This window comes from Doryrhamphus excisus, linkage group LG13, assembly GCF_037039965.1.
Source record: "Doryrhamphus excisus strain RoL-2023G ecotype Guam linkage group LG13, RoL_Dexc_Guam_v1.1, whole genome shotgun sequence".
NCBI classification, from domain to species: Eukaryota; Metazoa; Chordata; class Actinopteri; order Syngnathiformes; family Syngnathidae; genus Doryrhamphus; species Doryrhamphus excisus.
This window is the reverse complement of record NC_136369.1, coordinates 8,636,432-8,656,337: the sequence shown is the minus strand read 5'-3', so window position 1 is coordinate 8,656,337 and position 19,906 is coordinate 8,636,432. Positions and strand designations below refer to the sequence as shown.

At 40.0% G+C, this 19,906-nt stretch overlaps 2 protein-coding genes across 3 annotated transcripts; one reads left to right on the top strand and one right to left on the bottom strand.

Annotated features, from left to right (window-relative positions):
- Positions 1-1,683: 1,683 nt before the first annotated feature.
- On the top strand, positions 1,684-10,696 carry myef2 (myelin expression factor 2). The gene is made up of 16 exons (XM_058089828.2): positions 1,684-1,868; positions 3,336-3,538; positions 4,241-4,293; positions 5,099-5,106; positions 5,197-5,290; positions 5,450-5,629; positions 5,748-5,901; positions 5,997-6,046; positions 6,132-6,192; positions 6,599-6,700; positions 6,962-7,000; positions 7,078-7,173; positions 8,252-8,338; positions 8,815-9,002; positions 9,404-9,455; positions 9,637-10,696. The coding sequence occupies exons 1-16, from the start codon at positions 1,759-1,761 to the stop codon at positions 9,798-9,800; spliced, it is 1,641 nt and encodes a 546-aa protein (XP_057945811.2). The 5' UTR covers positions 1,684-1,758; the 3' UTR covers positions 9,801-10,696.
- slc24a5 (solute carrier family 24 member 5) lies at positions 9,492-19,268 on the bottom strand. 2 transcript variants are annotated; one of them, XM_058089826.2, is made up of 11 exons: positions 19,234-19,268; positions 18,552-18,709; positions 17,007-17,075; positions 16,513-16,692; positions 14,937-15,020; positions 14,730-14,833; positions 14,551-14,651; positions 13,692-13,975; positions 13,321-13,527; positions 11,511-11,612; positions 9,498-11,427 (listed from the first exon to the last, which is right to left on the bottom strand). In XM_058089826.2, exons 4-11 carry the CDS (start codon positions 16,577-16,579, stop codon positions 11,105-11,107), a joined length of 1,272 nt encoding a protein of 423 aa, XP_057945809.1. In that variant the 5' UTR covers positions 16,580-16,692; positions 17,007-17,075; positions 18,552-18,709; positions 19,234-19,268; the 3' UTR covers positions 9,498-11,104. The 2 variants fall into 2 exon arrangements, with proteins under 2 accessions (XP_057945807.2, XP_057945809.1); XM_058089824.2 differs by lacking the exons at positions 18,552-18,709; positions 19,234-19,268 and having other exon boundaries at positions 9,492-11,427; positions 17,007-17,531.
- Positions 19,269-19,906: the final 638 nt, after the last annotated feature.

Here is a 19,906-nt window from a genome sequence, read left to right as displayed (position 1 = left end):
ACGCTCTTTTTCAAACTGAGCGTTTTGAGCCATCCCAAACTTCTTTCAGGGCTCACTTCCAAATGCGCAAACGTCATTATCTGAAACTCTGCCATCGTTTAACACAATAATACTACATTCTAACTACATTTATAGGTCAGAAAAGTGGAAAAAGCATCATAGGTCCCATAATAAGTGGTAAACTGCGCTCCAACAAAAGAAAAGGAAGAATGTAAAAAAAACGAGGATGTTTGCCTTTCCCAACATACTCTTTGTATCATAAATATTTTAAGCCATTTAAGTCAATGTCATTCAGTTAAGTCATTTGAAAAGAAAGTCCATGGTGCGTACAGTATTTCTCCATATATTGCAAGGACCTTTGACACAGATTGCCTTCCTATCAATTTCAAAGTCAAGGGCTTTCATAACAATTCACATAAAGATCAGTAATGCATGCTAATTTAATGAGGCCACAGTATAAACCACGTATGATTATCAAACTGTTAGAGCAGACATGCAATCTAAACCTGTTGCATAAAGTGAAATGGAAGATTATTCTCTGTCCTTCGGACACAAGCACAAAGATTGTTACACTTTTATCTCAACAAGCACAAAAGGTCGGGTCACGGTATTCCCTTTAATACTAATGAGCACCATATCACACTTTCTTTTACAGTGTGCTAATCTGTCCCAGAGAGTATGAAGCCAGAAGCAGCAATGGCCTTGCAATGCATGTATGTGGGCCATAGCAATTATTCATTTCACCGGGTAACAAATCATCAGATCAGCATGCTTGCTGATATAGGTTAATATAGGCTAATAGGGTTAATTTCTCTTTTTTCAGGACTACACTATGTGGAAAAAACCCACGCACACACAGAGGGAACATGAAAAAACTCCATACAGAGATGCCATGCAAAGAATCGAACCAAGATCTTTCCGATCTCCTGATTGTGTACTACAGCAATTGGATGCTTTTTGTTCTATAGCTGCCAACATTCATAAATACTGCTTGGATGAGTATTGTGTGGCTAGACTGCAGAACTGACTTCCGTTTTTTGCAAAGATGCTTTCAAATGTCCAAGTTGCCTGCTGTGTTGGGCTTGTTTTCAGCAAGCTAGTCACTTGTGTCTCTGGTAGGACCTGGCAACCGTGTCTCAATGTCTGGGCTGAAAATGTGCATGCAGGAATTTCATTGTGTTGTACTGTCAATTAATTTGAAGTGATTATGTAAAACAATTACCTGCCAGACACTAATGTTGCCCTCTATTCAATTTATGACCAGCATAAAAAACTTTTTGTGTGTGCATGGGTTTTCTCCAGGACCTCCAGCTACAAAAATGTGCATGATAGATTAATTGGAGACTCTAAATTGACCATTGTTATGATCAACTATTAAGGAGTCCAGGTTCACCCATAGTAGGCTCCAGCTGTGACTCCAATGAAGGTAAAGAAAATGGCTGGATAGCACAGAGATGGTGAGCCAGGAGGCACACACTTGGGTCCACCATCAACACATTAGCTGATATAATGAATAAAATTTTCTGAAAATACAGCATTTAAGTATAGAAATAGCAATTATATGCACTTATGCACTGAGCTTTTAAAATGTATTTTCATATTTTTAAATCGGAATTTGATAGATGGATTTTCATACAGTCGCGTGTTCTTTCTGCCTGGGAACAGTGCCCAAATCTCGCGAGATGAGAGCAGGTCGCCTCTGGTAATTTCAAACTGCGTCAAGGTGCCTTGTGTTTCGCAGGGAACGCGAACCAAAACATGGAAGATATCCTTTCTGTTGAAGAAGAGCCGAAGCTAGAGGAGCTCATTGCACCCATCGTATCTGACAGCAATGAGCCGTCTCCAGAAACACCGAATGGCGTAAAGACGTGAGTAAAAGTGGTCGATATTGCTTTCCGCCATATGTATGAAACGCTTCACGCTAAGCTAAAATGGAGTCCCTGTGATGCTAGCTATTGTTAGCAGAGAGATTATGCTGTACTCGGCACAGTGTCATGTACACGCTCTTATAAACAAGTGATTATTTCGTCATGTTTTATACATGTGACAACAATGTTGTGATTTATGCCATTTTTGTACTCCACTCACTCTTAAACTAGCGGTTGGGAATGTTGTCAGTGACACAAAGCATGGTTAAAACAGATCAACGGGGAATGACACCAAATTCTTTTGTTCTCAAATCCAACGTTTAATTGCATGTAATAAAACAATTGGCTGTATATTAATGACAAATGTGTTTTGACGCCTCTCTCCTTTTGATCAGGCCATTACGCGATGATAGCTTCAGTTTGCGTCATGACAACACTCGAGCTTGCTAAAATCGACCTTTTCGGGATCTACTACTAAATCCTTCTTAAAGGGGACCTGTCATGCTTCTGACCTATAAATGTAGTATTCTCGTGTTAAAAGACGCCAAAGTTTCAGATAATGAGGTGTGCGCATTTGGAAGTGAGCCCTTGGAAGACGTTTGGGATGGTTCAAAACGCTGTTTCAAAAGGCATGGTAAAACTGCCCCTTTGTGGTGTCACAGAGGGGCGGACTTCCTTATATGGTTCACAGTTAGGAAGCTCTTGGAGCGTGTGACCAATCACAGTGGAGTGGGCATAGCCAGACTAAATTTGGCAGGAAGCACAAATCAAAGGAAATACAGCTGGGATAGGTGCAGATTCTGCAAAATCTTAAACGTTTTCTGTGCATGTTATTGTGTGTAGCTGCTCTATAGGAGACCACAACTCAATACAATGGGTTGAAAAATGAGACTAACAGGTCCCCTTTAATAAAAAAGTTTTTGTCATACTGCTGTGATCTGCCAGTAAACAATTAAATAAAATACAAATACAAGCAAAGTGAAGTTGTGATTTTTTTTATAAGGTAATAAATATTCAGTCCCAAACTTTTCTTTATCCGATGTACAGTATCAAAACAACTGTAGGCCTACTCAAAATATATTCAATCACAAAGAATCTGAAACCTGACACTGTTAAGGCTGTTTTTTGGAAATGTGAACAGGCTTGTGTGCAATGGCCTTCCACACAATTCAACCAAAACTGCCCCACATCAATACAGAAACTAATGTATTGCCTTGGAACTTCCGAGTGGAAGGGTCCTCGAAGTGATGTCGCTTCCTCCTTTTTCAGTAATACAGGAAATACGCCTTTCAATATTTTTTTAACACTGAAATTGACCACTTGAAATGATTAACTATCCCTCAATCCAATTTTCTATATCACTTGTCCTCAGGAGAAGTATTAACCAAAAAAATATAATATAACAATGTGCATTTGTAATTTTCATGAAAACATATTTTGTTAAAATGTACTCCTTTTATTCTTTAGAGAGGCAGAGGAATCCAGTCCCCCTAAAGAAAAACATGACGGTAAAGACAAGATTTCCGGAGGTAGAAGAGGAAGCCGCTACCATCCTTACAAAGACAAACACAGTGGTGAAAAGAAAGGTGGTCATAGGAACCAGGTGTTCATCAGCAACATTCCCTATGACATGAAATGGCAGGCAATCAAAGATCTCATGCGTGAGAAGGGTAAGTCTCACTTTGGTTGGGTTTGTGGTTTTCAACTTAAATTTGCTTCCACAGCTTTATAGAAGATCTTCCCTTACCAGATGGAAGTTTTTTAATACTAGTAGTAGTCGTAGTAGTAGTAATAGTTCCTACCTTTCTCTGGATGTGCCCAAATAGCAGGCAAATAGCCTTCTGTGCAATGGAGTTTAAATATCTCTGGATGGAAGTTAATATAGAGTGGGGTGATATGATGATCTGTGACAAAGGAGGATGACATGATATATCACTTTGTTAGCTAACCCCTAACGTGTACTAGAATGACTTGACTGTATGACCTTGTTGCATCTGTTGCAGAGTAAACCTTGTTTATGTGAATGAACTGACTTAACTATTTGAAAACTCTCTAGAGGCCCGGAAAGACAGTATAAATGTCAATTGCTATGAATGGAATTTGTTGACCATCTGCTCAATGTTGAAGTATTTTGAATTTCCCAGGTTGAATGTAGCTACGTGTCTCTCTGGCCTTGGCCTTTGGGTGTCTCAGTCACTGCCCAGCAAGGCATGGTGTTATCTGGTGGGATGTTGTTCTGGGCTGACTGTTTATCATTAACGGGACATCTCCAGCTTTAGCGGCATTGCCAAGGCCGACGGCATCCTGATGACTTGGTGATTTACATTCCTTTGTTCTTTTTTGGTATTTTTTCCTGTGTATGTCTCATGTAGTCGGTGAGGTTACATACGTGGAGCTCTTTAAGGATGCTGAAGGAAAGTCAAGGGTAAGTGATGTGGCCAACTTGCTGCACGAGGTTTTAAATGCCCTCAGCAGGCTCTCCTTAATCAAGTGCTTTTGAAGGTTCTGATCCTTTGGTTCTTACTAGAACTGGGCGTACTCTAGGTTGCTTTTTAGAACCTGATAGTTGGATAATGATTGACATTTACTTGAAAGGGAGATGTCCTGTTGATTTTTGGAAAGTAGCATTATGAACTCCTCCAAGAGGACACTATTTTTGCTTTTGTTGTTGTCATTTTAATTGGTGTAAACGTTTGTTTGTTTGGCTATTTTCCAAAGGGACATGTGGATTGTGTGATTTGTCTCCTGTTTGACCGTTACATCTCAAAATGGCTCATCAAAGGAACAAAACGCCCTTATGAGATCATATAGTATCATTTTTTTATTCACATGTTACTTTTAATGCCAAAAATGGATTAAAAAATCTGTATAAGTGTGCCTCAATGAAAATAATGTAAATACATGTTCGATGTATTCTGCCGTTTTGTACCAAACATGTTACTATTAAATGTCACTTAATTGCATAAAATACGGAATATTATCAAATGTTTCACTTTAGTATTTTTTTATTTACTTGAAATAATACCATACCGTAAAATATAAATTGATTACTTTAAATTGTGTTTGCAATATGCTTGAACAAAAATTGAAAAAAATAATTTCCAAATCAAAGTAAGTAGATGAATTAAAATGTTATGCATTTAAAGTGTCATGCTTTTAATAATTTTTTGTCTTTCCTTTGTTTTGCAACTTTGTGTGCAACCTGAACCTCTGTGACATCCGATGGTTAGGGGTGTGGGTAAGATTCTTTTTTCAAAATTACAATGATTACATTGAAGTAATTTAAAAATTTGGTGTAACAACCTGCTTCTGTGTCTTGATTTATTAGTGTGGTGGAATTCAAAGATGAGGAATTTGTGAAAAAGGCCATAGAAACTATGAATAAATATGACCTGAGTGGAAGGCCCCTCAACATCAAGGAGGTAAGGTAGTCTTTAGGGGTCAGTGAAGATTTAGACGACATTAAGCACATAATTTACATCATCCTTTAGTAGTAACACACATTTATGTGTCTGTCTTGATGGCATCTCTGTGGCACAATTGGAAATGGTCAGTAATATTTTATGTGCTTCTCATTGAAGGACCCTGACGGAGAACACGTCCGACGTGTGCTACAGCGCATGGGAGGAGGTCGGGGTCATGACATGGGACCTGGTGGACTGAATATCCCACCCTCGATCGCCAACAATCCCAACATCCCACATGAAATCAAGCATGCATTGCAAACAGGTCGACTGGGTTCTACAGTGTTTGTGGCCAATGTGAGGACAACTAAAACCTTATTGAGATGGACAGACTTTATTAATCCAATAGAGTAATGAGGGATGGTGGTGGCTTTGCAATGACTCAAAATAACGTGAATGTGCTTTTGTATTATAGCTTGATTTCAAAGTGGGCTGGAAGAAGCTAAAGGAAGTGTTTAGCATGGCAGGTACGGTAAAACGGGCTGACATAAAGGAGGACAAGGACGGCAAGAGCCGTGGGATGGGAACTGTCACTTTTGACCAGCCACTGGAGGCTGTGCAGGCCATATGTATCCTTAAAGTGTCAACACAAAAACTGCAAGAAGGAAAAAAAATCAATACAGGTTTAATTTTGTGTGAACTTTCTCCTTGACTTTGCACTCAGCAATGCTGAATGGGCAGATGTTGTTTGACAGACAGATGCATGTTAAAATGGTAAGTTATTGTACATGAAGTGACTGGATTTCCTCTCAGTAGGTGTAAAAATGTAAATTCATAATTCATCACTTTGTTTTGACAGGATGAGAAATCCCTGCCCCCAGATGATTTTCGCCAAGTTGATAAAACACCTCAATTACCACGTGAGTGTGCTGACATCCACCTGCTGGATGTAACTCAAGTTTGCATGGAAAAACCCAGGGATGGATGGATAGACATTTACCTTCTCAAAAACAAGAACCCACACAGCCAAAGAAAATAGGAGATCTTGAAAGCCCATGTACCACTGTGAATGAAACAGTACTGGAAGTACCAATATGAAAAAGATAACCTTTTAAGTTTTCCCATTATACATTTTGTCTGAGCAAAGCATTTCAATGCAATGCTGTTTCTGCTCAGACACAATGCATCATGGGAAACCCTTAAAATATATATTTTTTTTAAAATGCAAATTTAAAATGGCTTCTTTCACTCCCTCTTTCCTTTGGGCATGTCAAAGTATCATTGATGGGCATACAGTATATATTTATCTTTTTTTTTTCTCCACAGGAGGCCTGTCTGGTATTGGTATGGGACTGGGACCAGGAGGGCAACCTATTAATGCAAACCATCTGTGCAGCGGAGGAGGCATGGGCTCCATGGGCCCAGGAGGTTAAAAAATATATATTTTGGGAAAAGTCATGCAAGGTCCTCTGATAGTTTTAGATAATTTGTCTTTACTTGATCTAAACCATTTTATTGATATGCAGGATTTGCAATACCATGTGTGGCACTGTTAGTGATGTGAATAAGTATCTTGAAAGTATCCAACCCCATGTAGCACTGTTCCAGTGATCAGTGTAGTCATCATTTAGCTACATGCACAATATTGTAAGGTACCATAATGGAACAGGTGTGCTCCTTTTCTTATAGGAATGGATGTTCCAGTTTACGGTGGAATGAACAGAGGGGGTACGTTTATTTTTTGTTTTCATGTGTACTATTGTTGTTTGGACTGATTATGTTTTGTTATCTGGTGGTTCTGACAGGAATTGGTGTTGGTGGAGGCTTTGGAGGGATGGATAATATGGGCAACATGGGTAACTTTGGAGGAAGAGATATGGCCCCGATGGGTAGAACAGGTGGTAAGTGTTCCTAGTGATGCTTTGGAAGAAGTGGTGGTTCTGGCTTGAATGACGCCCTGGGCAGATCGATGCTGGGGTGCCCCTGACCCCAAAGTTCTGACATGTTTTTTTTATTGATGAATTGATTTATTTAAATTCTGTTTTAATTTAAATATGTTATATATTGGCACAAAACTTACTAAATGTTAAAATAAGCTAAAAAAAAATTAAACACAACACAAATGGAAGGGGAAAAGGATTTTTCAGTGCACAGACAAAAATTACCAGCCCCCTTTTCCCCACCTCAACAAACTTAAACTTTTTCCAACTACTGAAATGTGCTTATTTCACAAGCTCAAGTACCCCTTAAATTTTTGACATAAATCCACATTTACAAAATTTAACCTTCATTCAAGAAAACAGGATTTAGTCTATAGCCACAAATGATCATTAGCTTGATCGTATACATTCAAATGTGGTGTACAGTAAAGTAATGCTCTCGCTCCATACCTTTTTAACTTTGGCTAGTTATTTTTTTTTGTCTTTCTGAATTGTGCACCTCATGCCTTTTGACTTTGTGTTTGGTTGACACAAATGACAACACTCTCATCATCATCTCCTACTGTCACCCAACCAGCAGCCAAGGCTAAACCAACTCATATCGACTCAAAATAAAAAAAAAAAATAGGATGGTGCAGTACCTTGGTCTGCAATATAATTATATTTATATAAATAGCAATTAAATATATTTTATATTTGAGCAGTCATTGTTCTAAGATATATATTTACCTTTTATAATTAACCTGAGGGCTGCTCACCCCTTAGCTCTACTCCTTTGGTCTCATCCACAGCACCTGGCCACATTTTATCATGTTTGGGGGCACGAGTATCACACCTTTAGAGAGCGCCAGTCTGCCATGTGCTGGCTCCAGGATGTGAGCACTGAGCATTACTACATATTTTTTTATTTCCCCTTCCGTGGCGCCCCCTGAAGAATGCTGCCTTGGGCAATTGACCATGTGGCCTATAGCAAGAACCAATTTAGTGTAAGAATAACACCACCAGCTGAGTTTGCTGTTTTTTTTTTGTCTTTGTCAAGATATGTACCGTTCAAGAATGGGCGGAATGGATTTTGGCAGTGACATGCCAATGAATCGAGGATTTGGGGATTCATTTGGAGGAATGGGTGAGTAGGCATGTCATAACAAATTTTGCTGGACGTTAAGTCTTATAAATTATTGTCGATAAACGACATTGTCAAAATAGTTTTGATACAGTTTGTCATTAATGTAGTGACAATGCAAGTATACTGTATCAAAAGCTTTAACCTTTAATTTCTCAAGAGTATTTAACATTGAAATTTGAATGTTAAGAGCAACGTAATACAACATAAAATTCCATCCATGTGTGTGAGGCACACAGTTAGTGAGGAGAACGGCTGCAGCGTCTTTGTGGAGATGGCTACGTTTGCTGATTTTTTTCCAAGTTTGCTGCCTTTATAGCACAGATGTGTTTCATGGGTCTGAAAACTCTGCTGGTGGTATCATGAAGTACGCTGGTTTTGGAACCTGATACTGAGTTGGATCAGCCCCTCCTATTCTAGATTTCGCTCAGGTGTCGGCTGTCTTTCTATAAGCTCTTTTCTGTCTGATTTAATTGTAGGTGGTGGCATGGGTGGTATGGGGATGGATCGCATGGGCTCAGGCTTTGACCGCATGGGCATGTCAGGAATGGACATGAACCGCAGCTTTGGAGGCTTTGGAGGCGGCGGTGGTCCGAGTCACATGGGTGGAGGCATGTCTGACAGGGGCTCTGGGTCCAAAGTAGGCTGTCAGATATTTGTGCGAAATGTAAGTGTGACTGAGTAATTTGGTTCTGGTTGTGATTATAGTGATAGCGTGCCACCAACCAAGCTGTCCTCTACCTGTCACCTTAGAAATGTGTGGTTAGTTTGTGTTTCTGTTGCATGAATTGGTATGTTTATTTCTTACCCCTGGAAAAGTTCTTAAAAATACATGATCTTTATTATTGGACCAATATATTTTTTTGTATGGATGAAACTAGAACCAGCTTTCTGAAAATAATTTTGTAATGCTTTTAATGTATTTGTTTAATTGGACAATGCTATTTTACTATTTTATTATTTTAATAATAATGTTGTTTTTTGAGTGCAGTGTACAATTTCTGTTTGTTTTGGGATTTGTGGGACACTATATGAAGGAACTACTACTCCTATGTTTCTACTTTGCAGCTGTCGTATGATCTTACATGGCAAAAGCTTAAAGAGAAGTTCAGTCACTGCGGTATGTCCCCCACAATATTTACTAATGTTCGTAGAAAAAAAAAACTGATCCAGTTAATCATACCACACACAGTATAATGTGAATTACAAAGATAATATTCTCATGTAGTTGTACATTGATGGTTTTGCAAACATGAAAAATGAATACTTTCTCAAATGTTACTTCTTCCTTTTGGCTGAAGGCCAGGTAATGTTTGCAGAGATCAAGATGGAGAATGGCAAGTCAAAGGGCTGCGGAACAGTGAGGTTTGACTCTCCTGAGAGTGCAGAGAAAGCCTGCCGGATGATGAATGGAACCAAGATCAATGGCCGAGAGGTGGATGTCCGTATTGATCGCAATGCCTAGACTTTTTGTAAAAATTGGCTCGCACAATGAGCTCTAGTTTTGTTTTAAAAACACGATTACTTCATCTAACCTCATGTCCACTGTTTTCATGTTGGTTTCTGTTAATATATACTACACAGCTCATTTTTGTTTTGTAATTTTTTTTAATTGTTTGGCAGTTTGAGGAAATAAACATTTAATTTTTAAACCTGTTGGTTATACAAGTCTGTATTCAGCGTGCAGCAAAACATAGGTTGTATTCCTCTATGGGACATTATTGCTTCATACTGCCATATAGGGGTCACTGCACTGCAAGGCTGACTGTATGGTGAACGAGTGGTTAGCATGTTGGCCACACAGTCAGGAAATCGGGAAGACCTGGGTTTGATTCTCTGCTTGGACATCTCTCTGTAGAGCAAGGGTGTCAAACTCATGCCATGAGACACTGCAGGTTTTCTTTCCAGCTGTTCAATAAAGCAGGTGATTTTTCAGGGACGGAGCCCGTCAATTAAATCACCTGCTGGAGGAACTGGTAGAAAAGAAAACCTGCAGGTTTCGGTCCTCCGTTGACACATGCACAAAAACATGCATGCTAGGTTAATTGGCGACTCCAAATTGTCCATAGGTATGAATGTGTGTGTGTGAATGGTTAATTGGCTGGTGAACAGTCCAGGGTGTACCCCGCCTCTCGCCTGAAGACAGCTGGGATAGGCTCCAGCATGCCCGCAACCCTTGTGATATAGAAATTGGATGGATGGAATATTGTTGGTCTACAAATTGCTGTTCCCAGAGCTGTATTAGCTTAGAAGGATGGAAAAGAGTGGTATCCACTTAATGACCCAAATTGCATCACAGCTCAGTCGTTCTTGAGGTCTTCTGAGCTCATTAAAATGCTATTTTTTTAAGCAAGAAGGCAAGTTTTGTCTTTAGTGCTTCAGTGTTTATGGTTCTTTCCTCCTCACAGGCAATAAGAACTTTATCATAGTTTCACACTTTTTGGTTTCTGCTTAAAAACAACAATCAGGCCAGTCAACTTATTTATTTCTCTCTCTGGGTTCAGTGCTGACTCCCATTTTGGAGGATATAAATAATACATCTCATAGCTGACTTGAATAGAGAAAGTGGTGCAGTGTGATAACCTTTGTGATTTCAAGTTCACACCACCACATCATCTTTGGTATGTTGACCTCTTCCTGAGATGTGAGCGGCCCGTCCTTCATAACACAGCAGATTTAATTGTGAGGTTGAACAAAAGTGGGAACATGCCTGAAATATTTAGGTAGGGTCTTTGTAAACATGGCCGTAGTTCTGGGGAGGGTCAGTTCTCAGTCACTGCACAGTCTTAAAGGATTATTCCCAATAATCCCCAGCTCATACAGGATAGAGAGTGTAGCAAAAAGAATGTAACAGGTGAGGGAAACAACCCCCAATTTCCAGTCCAGTTTCCACCCATTCACATGCACAGCCACAAAGAGGAAGACGATAGAAAGGAGGAGTGTTGAGGAAACGAAGACCAGTCCAGTACTGTTGACCTCCACAGGATTGTTAGTGTCCACAAATGCAGTCTTGATGAACCATGGCAAACCCAGGCACAGCATGTCGAATACATTTGAACCCACAATGTTAGACATGGCCATATCGGCTTTCCCTGATAGAGGATAGATTGCATTAACACATTTTGATACGTTTTGCAATTGTACTTAATTATAGGTTAACAAGTAAAATATGTACCTTCTCTGGCCACGATAACACTGGCTACAGTGTCAGGAATACTTGTCCCAGCTGCAAGTAGAGTGAGTCCCATCACTGTGTCCGGGATGCCAAGTGTCTCACCTGTTTAAACACAACATCTGATTAATAGCAATACAATATTTTAAAGTATCATGTATTTTCTACAGTTAAGCCTCAAAAGATAATGTTAAGTACTGACTTTAAATACAACAGGATATGATGCAACAGTAACAATAATTGGTTAGTGAAGTTTTCACCAAAAGTCGTCCCCTTGCCAAATATTTTTTTTCAGAAATGTGTAGCTGTTTCGTGGTGTATTTGTCAAAGTATTAAAATTCAAGTGATATGTAGTGTTCTGGCCACTAGGTATCAGTAATGTTACATGAAGACATAATGTTACATTAAAATACCGCTGTACTGGACTGACTGCCAAGCCAGCTGAGCCAAAATGCTATAGCTGAGATGGACATGTGGATGAGATCAAGTGGGAAAGAAAGGTCTTCTCTCATTCCGTGTGGAAGTGGTAAGTTTTGGCTTCTTTGTCTTTTTCTCCTCACTCCATATTACATTACAAGAAAAAAAAATATAGGCTAACTGGTTATCCTGCTGGCCAGTATGCAGTGTGTGTGTGTGTGTGTGTGTGTGTGTATATATATATATATATATATATATATATATATATATATATATATATATATATGCACGCATGCACAACACACGTTTCAAGTGCGGTGCAAATGCACAGTCATCATGGTCCAATCGAGGTGTGCACCCTCATTGGCACCACAACCACGGAGTCAGAAGTCATCTGAGGTCCGACGCAGCCCTGCACCCAACAAGTTCCTCCTGCACTAAAAGATTTGGGAGCATGCAGACACTATGTGCTACATAGGCAGACATTGTTAGATGCTGCAGTGGGGGCAGAGCTTAAGCCTTTTAAAGCAAGTATCGGCCGATATCGATACCTTTCTTTTTCACTGCTATTGGCCGATGCTATTGGTGGCAGATCGATTGGGGCACCCGTAGAAATAGGTATGTAAATAAAATGCAATTTAAGGGGAGCTTGTGCAATAGTTTGGAGCACCTAATGCAGTTGAAAAAACAATTGTAAACTACACCATCTTTGATAGGCAGAGGCCCCTCTCCACTGTATCCCAACGATCATCATTTGACACCACTAAAGTGGTAGTAGTGTAAAACTAGTAGTGTGAATTTGAGTTGGGAGAAGGGGACACAACATCGATCCGTGCAGGACATCGTTGAAGCTAGAACCGCCACTGGCTACAAATGAGACATACGTCGTACATTATGATGTCACTAGACAGCTGATGCAAAGAGAAGTTATTGTGCTTGATCTCATGTCCACTCATTCACTAGACATGAGAGCTTAACTGATGACTACGGGATAATAATCTCATTATACTTCAGCACAACTAGCAGAGTCACATGGTCAAGTTGGCCCCCTCAGGTTGCTCTCAGTTGTAACTAAAGCTACTCGTGGGAGGGTTCTACACGTACACCCAACGCTCACATGACTGCTGCCGGGGGAGTGTGTGTGTGTGTGTGTGTGTGTGAATGTAGTAGGCTGTAATCCTACAGTGCTTGGGTGAGCACATGGCCCAATGGAGCTGCAATAACTCCCTCCACCTCTCATCCTTCCAGGACCATGGCATCTCAGGAATTGAGCAGCAGACCAACATGTGATTCTACTTGGACATTTTTCTCACAAGTTCCAAGCACTGTGATCCACAACTCACGCCTGGTGACACCCACAATGCCGAGCTCACCAGTTCAAAACAAAGCATCTTACCAACAACAGTGACCATCCACACCAGGATGTATGTGAAACCTGAGATCCAGACTGCAGACATGATGAAGGTTATGACGAACCACTGCTTCCAGAACCGTCTTCTGCAGTCGGGGACAGTCAGGAAAAGCAAGGTGATGATGGGTAGAGACAGCACCCAGAGGACCCTTTTCAAGTCGCTCTCCGGCACAGCAAACACATTTTTGTGTTCTGCGGGTAGATTGGGTACAAGAACCTATTCAGACTCCCTTAAGTTTGACATTTATTATAAAATATCAACACTTTGAGAATGCAATGTACAGTACAAGAGTAAGGTTGGCTGTGGACGTCTGGTATGTTTATGTGTCTGCAAGTTAGGAAGATGGACATCTTACCATCAGGAATTTCATTGAGGCCATGCAAGCTGAGGGAGAGATGGGAATATCCTGAATCATCCTGGAAGATCCCACTGTCGGTCCTGGAGCGACTGTGGACTCGCAGGCTAGTGTCATCGTGCCAGCCGATCAGAGGTCGTGTTTCGTTCTTCTCCCATGAGTCTTTACCCAGACAGGTACAGCAAGGACTGATCTTCCTCAGGACAAACTCACTGATGCGAAGGTCAAAGCACAGAACGATGATGTAGACGCCGTAGACCAGCAGGAGAGAGGCGGCATCATACCTGGTATGTAAGACACACATTAAGATACATGTGTGCTGAGTAGACTTTTCCAGTGGAGTGATAAGAATTTCCCTGGAACATTTCCCTTATTTTATAATGCAAATGCTGACAAGTACGGTCCACAAAAAACGGTCAATGACAGGAGAGTCGGGAAAAAGCAGAAATACGATACACATAATACATGCTGAGTGAGGAATAAAATCATACTTTTTCACATGAGAACCAACAGAAATGTATTATTACAATCATAATAACTAAAAGGGATGATTTTACAGGAAACAAACCTTGATAAAGTCCTGCTCTCTCTTAGTACTTTTGTTTATGATATATCATTTGAATCAGAGGTAATACATATAAAAACATCTCATAAAATGGGATGACAGCTGTTTATGATGTGACATGGCAAGATAAAAGAAACATTTATCACACTGCGCTATCCTTGCCATAAAACATCAGTGATGTCTGTGATGGATTTTGAGAATGATTGTTGTTCTCACTGTCATGAGACACAATTAACAGCTGGAATCCACTGTTTTACGAGCACCTCAAAAACACGTACTGTCATGTTCCCTCACCAGTACACCTTGTTATCAGAAATGATGGCAATGACGGCGGCAACGCTGATTCCGTACGCCAAGCAGTCTCTGAACAATGGCCAACAGGTGAGACGTCCTGCCTAGAAGAGCAAACAAAAGCAACACGTCTACGACATACTGTATCAAGATATAGCTATTTTACAGTAGCAAGATCATACCATCGAAGCCAAGAGTCCACATGCAGCGCAGATACCCAAGAGGTTGTAGACAGCTGAGCCCACTATAGTGCTGACCCCGATGTCCCCCTTTGTCACAAATACACCTGAGACAGCAAGGTCACAGATTATTATGTTAGTTTAAGGAAGGTTATGGCAATGAAGATCACAGTAAAGTATATTTTTATATACAGTATAATATGTATTTACCCAGAAAGGCTGTCACCAACTCAGGTGCAGAACTTCCAGCTGCCATGAATGTAGCTCCAGCGACATCTTGAGACAGTCCCAGGCCTGAGACACACACACATACATAAAACGATAATGATGAACAATATAAAACCATAATAAAACAAAGTACATCCTTGCAAGACCTGAGTTTAAGTTTTACAAAGTATATGGGTAGGTATGTAGGTCATTGCATTTTACTGACTGTCCTGTCCATATACTAATTTATAGGGTGAAAATGTAGTAGAACATAGAAGGTAACATATTTAATATTATATTATATATATCATTATATATTAAATATGATATATTATAACACTGGTTACTGTTGATCTAAAAAAAACAACAAAAAACCCTATCCATACTGCATGGTATCAGCGCTATCTGATTGGGTACCTAGTAAGTGCATAATCTTCTGGTAATAACATTACCTCATTGCCAAATAATTACAGAATTCATGATCTTTGCTTCTTTTGAGGTATTTGTTAATGTTAATGTTACCAAATATGATTCCATGCCTTATGAAGTCCAAGTAAAATTGGTCACTTATTACGATATGCTACTGTGATTAAATTGCCATAATCAACAATACACACGACATACACATTCAGACCCGCCCACCAAGTACGGGCAAAAAAAATGCAAGTACAAAAGTATTGAGAAACATCCATCCATTTTCGACCATTTATCCTCTGCAGGATTCAGGATCACAAGGAATTGGAGCCTACTCCTGCTGCCTTCAAGCAAAAGGCAGACTACACCCTAGACTGGCCACCACTGAATCACAGGATACGTGTAAACACAGAGGCAACCATTTATACAGATTCACTGGGGGGGAATTGAAACCCATGCTGCCTATAGGGAAGTCAGATTAGTATTATATGTGTTGACAAACTGCTTTCATTCATTCATTCATTTTCTACCACTTATCCTCACAAGGGTTGCGGGGGGTGCTGGAGCCTATCACAGCTGTCTTCGGGCGAGAGGCGGGGTACACCCTGGACTGGTCGCCAGCCAATCACAGGGCACATATAGACAAACAACCATTCACACTCACATTCATACCTATGGACAATTTGGAGTCGCCAATTAACCTAGCATGTTTTTGGAATGTGGGAGGAAACCCACGCATGCACGGGGAGAACATGCAAACTCCACACAGAGGTGGCCGAGGGTGAAATTGAACTCTGGTCTCCTAGCTGTGAGGCATGCATGCTAACCACTCGCTCATCGTGCAGCCCTGACAAATAGCTTAATCATTTAATTAATCTAGACCTCTGTAGCTCACCCTTAACCTTAATTCTTCAAGCTATAAGATATTTTGGAGAATTGTCTGCTTCCATATGTGGGAACAGTTAGGAAAAGGTCCTTTTTTGTCTCCACACGATTGGTCTCCATTGCATGAAGTAAGGTCTATAAAAGCCTACTTAGATCCCAACACATTTGGGATGGTATAAAATAGATGGCGAGTCCAACAACAGTGACCTCTGACCTCATGAATTCCCGTCTGGATGAATGAACAAACAGACTGTCCCAATACATATAAAGTGTCACTTACGCTCACTGATGATTTCTAAGGATGGCAGGAAGTAGTCATCACAGACAATGGCCACGGCTAAGAGCATGTAGAAGATGAGAATAAAGTAGATAACGAGGCCTCCATCCTTCCTCTCCTGCAGGGTGAAGAAGCCTTCCGGGAACTCGGACGATTGAGGTGCGATGCACTCTGTCTCATTCTCTAAAACAGCATGACGAACACAAAAAAAACCCCACTGTCAAATCCTAAACCAAACTCTTTAATGGCAATTACACACTCTTTCACGCCAATGAGACGTGGACATTAGTGGAGCAAACACTGTCACAGTTGTCGGATGGTAGCCACAATCGATTATTCACACTTTGCAGTACAAAATGAGGTGAAACATTTATAACGAGGCGTTAAATAGCTAAGACACATTCCACTACCCTAATCTGTGCAGACATGTTAGGTAAAAAACACTACACTGAAAGCAAATGATACTAATCGAATTCCAACATGTAAATTGAACTTACCAAGTGCACGACGCACCCTGATGGTGTGGCTCCAATCAGATGTATTTGCTGTGAATGATACTAAATGAACTGTGCAGTACAAAAACAGGACAAAACCCAAAAAGTAAGGTATGAAGTCTTTTCTTTTCTTTTTCTGAAGATCTGCAACCGTACCGGTGGCCATTTGAGTTAAAAAGAAAACTATTAAAAATAATTCCAAGAAGTCATATAGGCTTATAATGTATGCATCGGACCTTCATCTGACTACAAGCTGCACAGAGAGCACAAGAGAGAATTGGAGGGGTGAAAGCATCTTTTAAGTAGGGGTGGGCGATACTGCAGTGGTTGATACCAAGTAAAGACAGGACAAGTATTGCCAATTCTGATACTGATACCAATTCTTTTTACTTGAAATTCATCATTCATAATTTTGCTTTAAATTTGTGCTCACGATAAAAGGAAAATAAATCATACAACTAAGATTGCATAAATAAAACAAAAAGAAAAAAACAATTTTTAATCAACAAGCTTACCATATTTTTCAACAATATTTTTCACAATTGATTGTAAGACGCAGTCTCAATTGTGGGCTCTATTTCTGTACTTAAGACATACATAAAGCGTATGTATTATAAGGTGCATGTTAAAACATACAATCTCCATAAACATGCTTGGTGACTGTATATATATATATATATATATATATATATATATATATATATATATATATATATATATATATATATATATATATATTTATAATAACAGCCTCTTATAATAACAGCCATCTCTGTGTGGAGTTTGCATGTTCTCCCTGTGCATGCATGGGTTTTCTCCGGGTACTCCGGTTTCCTCCCACATTCCAAAAACATGCTAGGTTAATTGGCGACTCCAAATTGTCCATAGGTATGAATGTGAGTGTGAATGGTTGTTTGTCTATATGTGCCCTGTGATTGGCTAACGACCAGTCCAGGGTGTACCCCGCCTCTCGCCCGATGACAGCTGGGATAGGCTCCAGCACCCCCTGCGACCCTCGTGAGGATAAGCGGTAGAAAATGAATGAATAATAACAGCCCATATTTCCGAAATTGATGTCCCTTTACATAAAATAGTATTAATTATTATTATTATAATATTTTTATCTGTGGACAAAATGTGATGATGACATATTTTAATCGATTGACAGCCCTAATTAACACACTGCAAGCTGTCATGAACATCCTTAATGAAAACACTAGTACTAAATAAAAGTGATCTCATCACGTCAGTATCGATCGGATACTGCTATTGGTATCGATATTATCGACATTTGGATCGATCCGCCCTTCCCCTAACGGGTCTGTTGGGGGTATCACGAGTTGAGACTCATTCCAGTTGGTCAGACTCCAGCCTGTGGCACATCAGGGTGAAGTGTAAATAGAATTCACTATAAATCACCTTTTACGAATAAAAAAGCAACACATATACACAGTATGTCATAATCGATAGTCTGCTTTAAGAGTTTTAACTCTTCAATAACCAACCATGACTAAAGTTATGAGCACAATGCAGTAAATATTCCACTACCTTTACTCCCTCAGGTGGCCGTGCAGCATAAAGACACTGGAGGTGTGTTGGGTGTTTGGACATGTTCGGACATGTTGCTGTCAATTCGCTTGGCCAGATGATGCTCTTCATACTGGCACGTCTCAGGATGCATAAAAGCTGCAGATGATTCATCCAAACTGGAAACAACGCGAGACAAAACAAGTGGTAAGTTGTTTTGGTGGCATTTGTTGTTTCAAGGAACTGTGGGATGTTGATGATGATGATGACGTCTCTATTTTGGCTTACAGTTGTGATTCAATGAATGTTTTCACAGCACTGTTGATTTAATTTCATACTGGTTGATCAACAAATTATTGAATTGGAATCCACATTTTGTGTTGTTGTGATGAATACCACAGGGGGGCGCAATAGGTTTAACCGTCATTGATTTAATTCAAATGAGCAATGCAATTTCATTTTCAGATTTGTTAGTGATTTTCCAAAGGTCGTAACTTTGGGACTACTAATGTTGCCTGTTTATTTATTACAAATTTATTGTATTTATTTACTGTGATTTACTGGCACTGCAGCAGCTCTGTGCTGAACTATTAATGCCACAATGGCACAGTAGTTCCTTCCTATTGTGTTGAAGCACTAAGTAGCAAAGCGGTGGCAGTTTCCACTCAATTGATTTTGTGTTTGCATCAACTGCAGTTGTTACCTGTCAGTGTGTTCAGCCCCAAACCGTGGTAAGGGTTTAGGTAAGGACTTAGGCAGAGAAAAAGAACACGGCTGCCGGCTGCTTCCAGTCAACTTTATTTTCCACCCTCTCGCCACCGTGACAACAGCACACACACAGATCCCCGCACTTCCTGGTTCACAGGTCATGCACAACCCGCCCCACATAGCTGGCCAAACACATGCCTGCAACACGGTATCTAAAAAAAATATGAAAATTTTAGATAAATCAGTTACATCACTGTATTGACATCAATTAACTACAAATAGTAAATGTATTTGGAACAATTTCAAATGACCAATTAACATGCATGTTTTTGGAATGTGGGACAAACAATTGGTTTATTTTGATAGTCAAGTGTTTTATTTATATATACCCATTTATATATGTACATTGTACATTGAATAACATTCATCCATTTTATCAAAACAGTCTATAACTTATTTTTATTCTCAATTCAGAGCTAGTGAATACATTGTATTCTATTAGCCACCTAGCCCCGCCCACCTGTTTTGCTTTCTATCATGGTGGACTTTCAGTTCCATGCCGCACTTCACTCGGAACTGGATGATCATTGGAGTTGCTCATCCTGTTCTTAACTCTACAACACTTGATACAGACAGACATGCTGGCTGCAGGGGCGGTCGCCGTGTGT

Excerpts from the sequence above, each read along its gene's own strand:
- slc24a5 (XM_058089824.2), bottom strand. The coding sequence starts at position 17,169 with ATGGCCACCGGTACGGTTGCAGATCTTCAGAAAAAGAAAAGAAAAGAC. Across the intron at positions 14,834-14,936 it reads GTTGGTGACAGCCTTTCTGG|GTGTATTTGTGACAAAGGGG; the intron begins GTAAATACATAT and ends TTGCTGTCTCAG. Across the intron at positions 11,428-11,510 it reads TGTTATCGTGGCCAGAGAAG|GGAAAGCCGATATGGCCATG; the intron begins GTACATATTTTA and ends ATCCTCTATCAG.
- myef2 (XM_058089828.2), top strand. The coding sequence starts at position 1,759 with ATGGAAGATATCCTTTCTGTTGAAGAAGAGCCGAAGCTAGAGGAGCTC. Across the intron at positions 7,001-7,077 it reads CGGTGGAATGAACAGAGGGG|GAATTGGTGTTGGTGGAGGC; the intron begins GTACGTTTATTT and ends TGGTTCTGACAG. Across the intron at positions 8,339-8,814 it reads GGATTCATTTGGAGGAATGG|GTGGTGGCATGGGTGGTATG; the intron begins GTGAGTAGGCAT and ends ATTTAATTGTAG.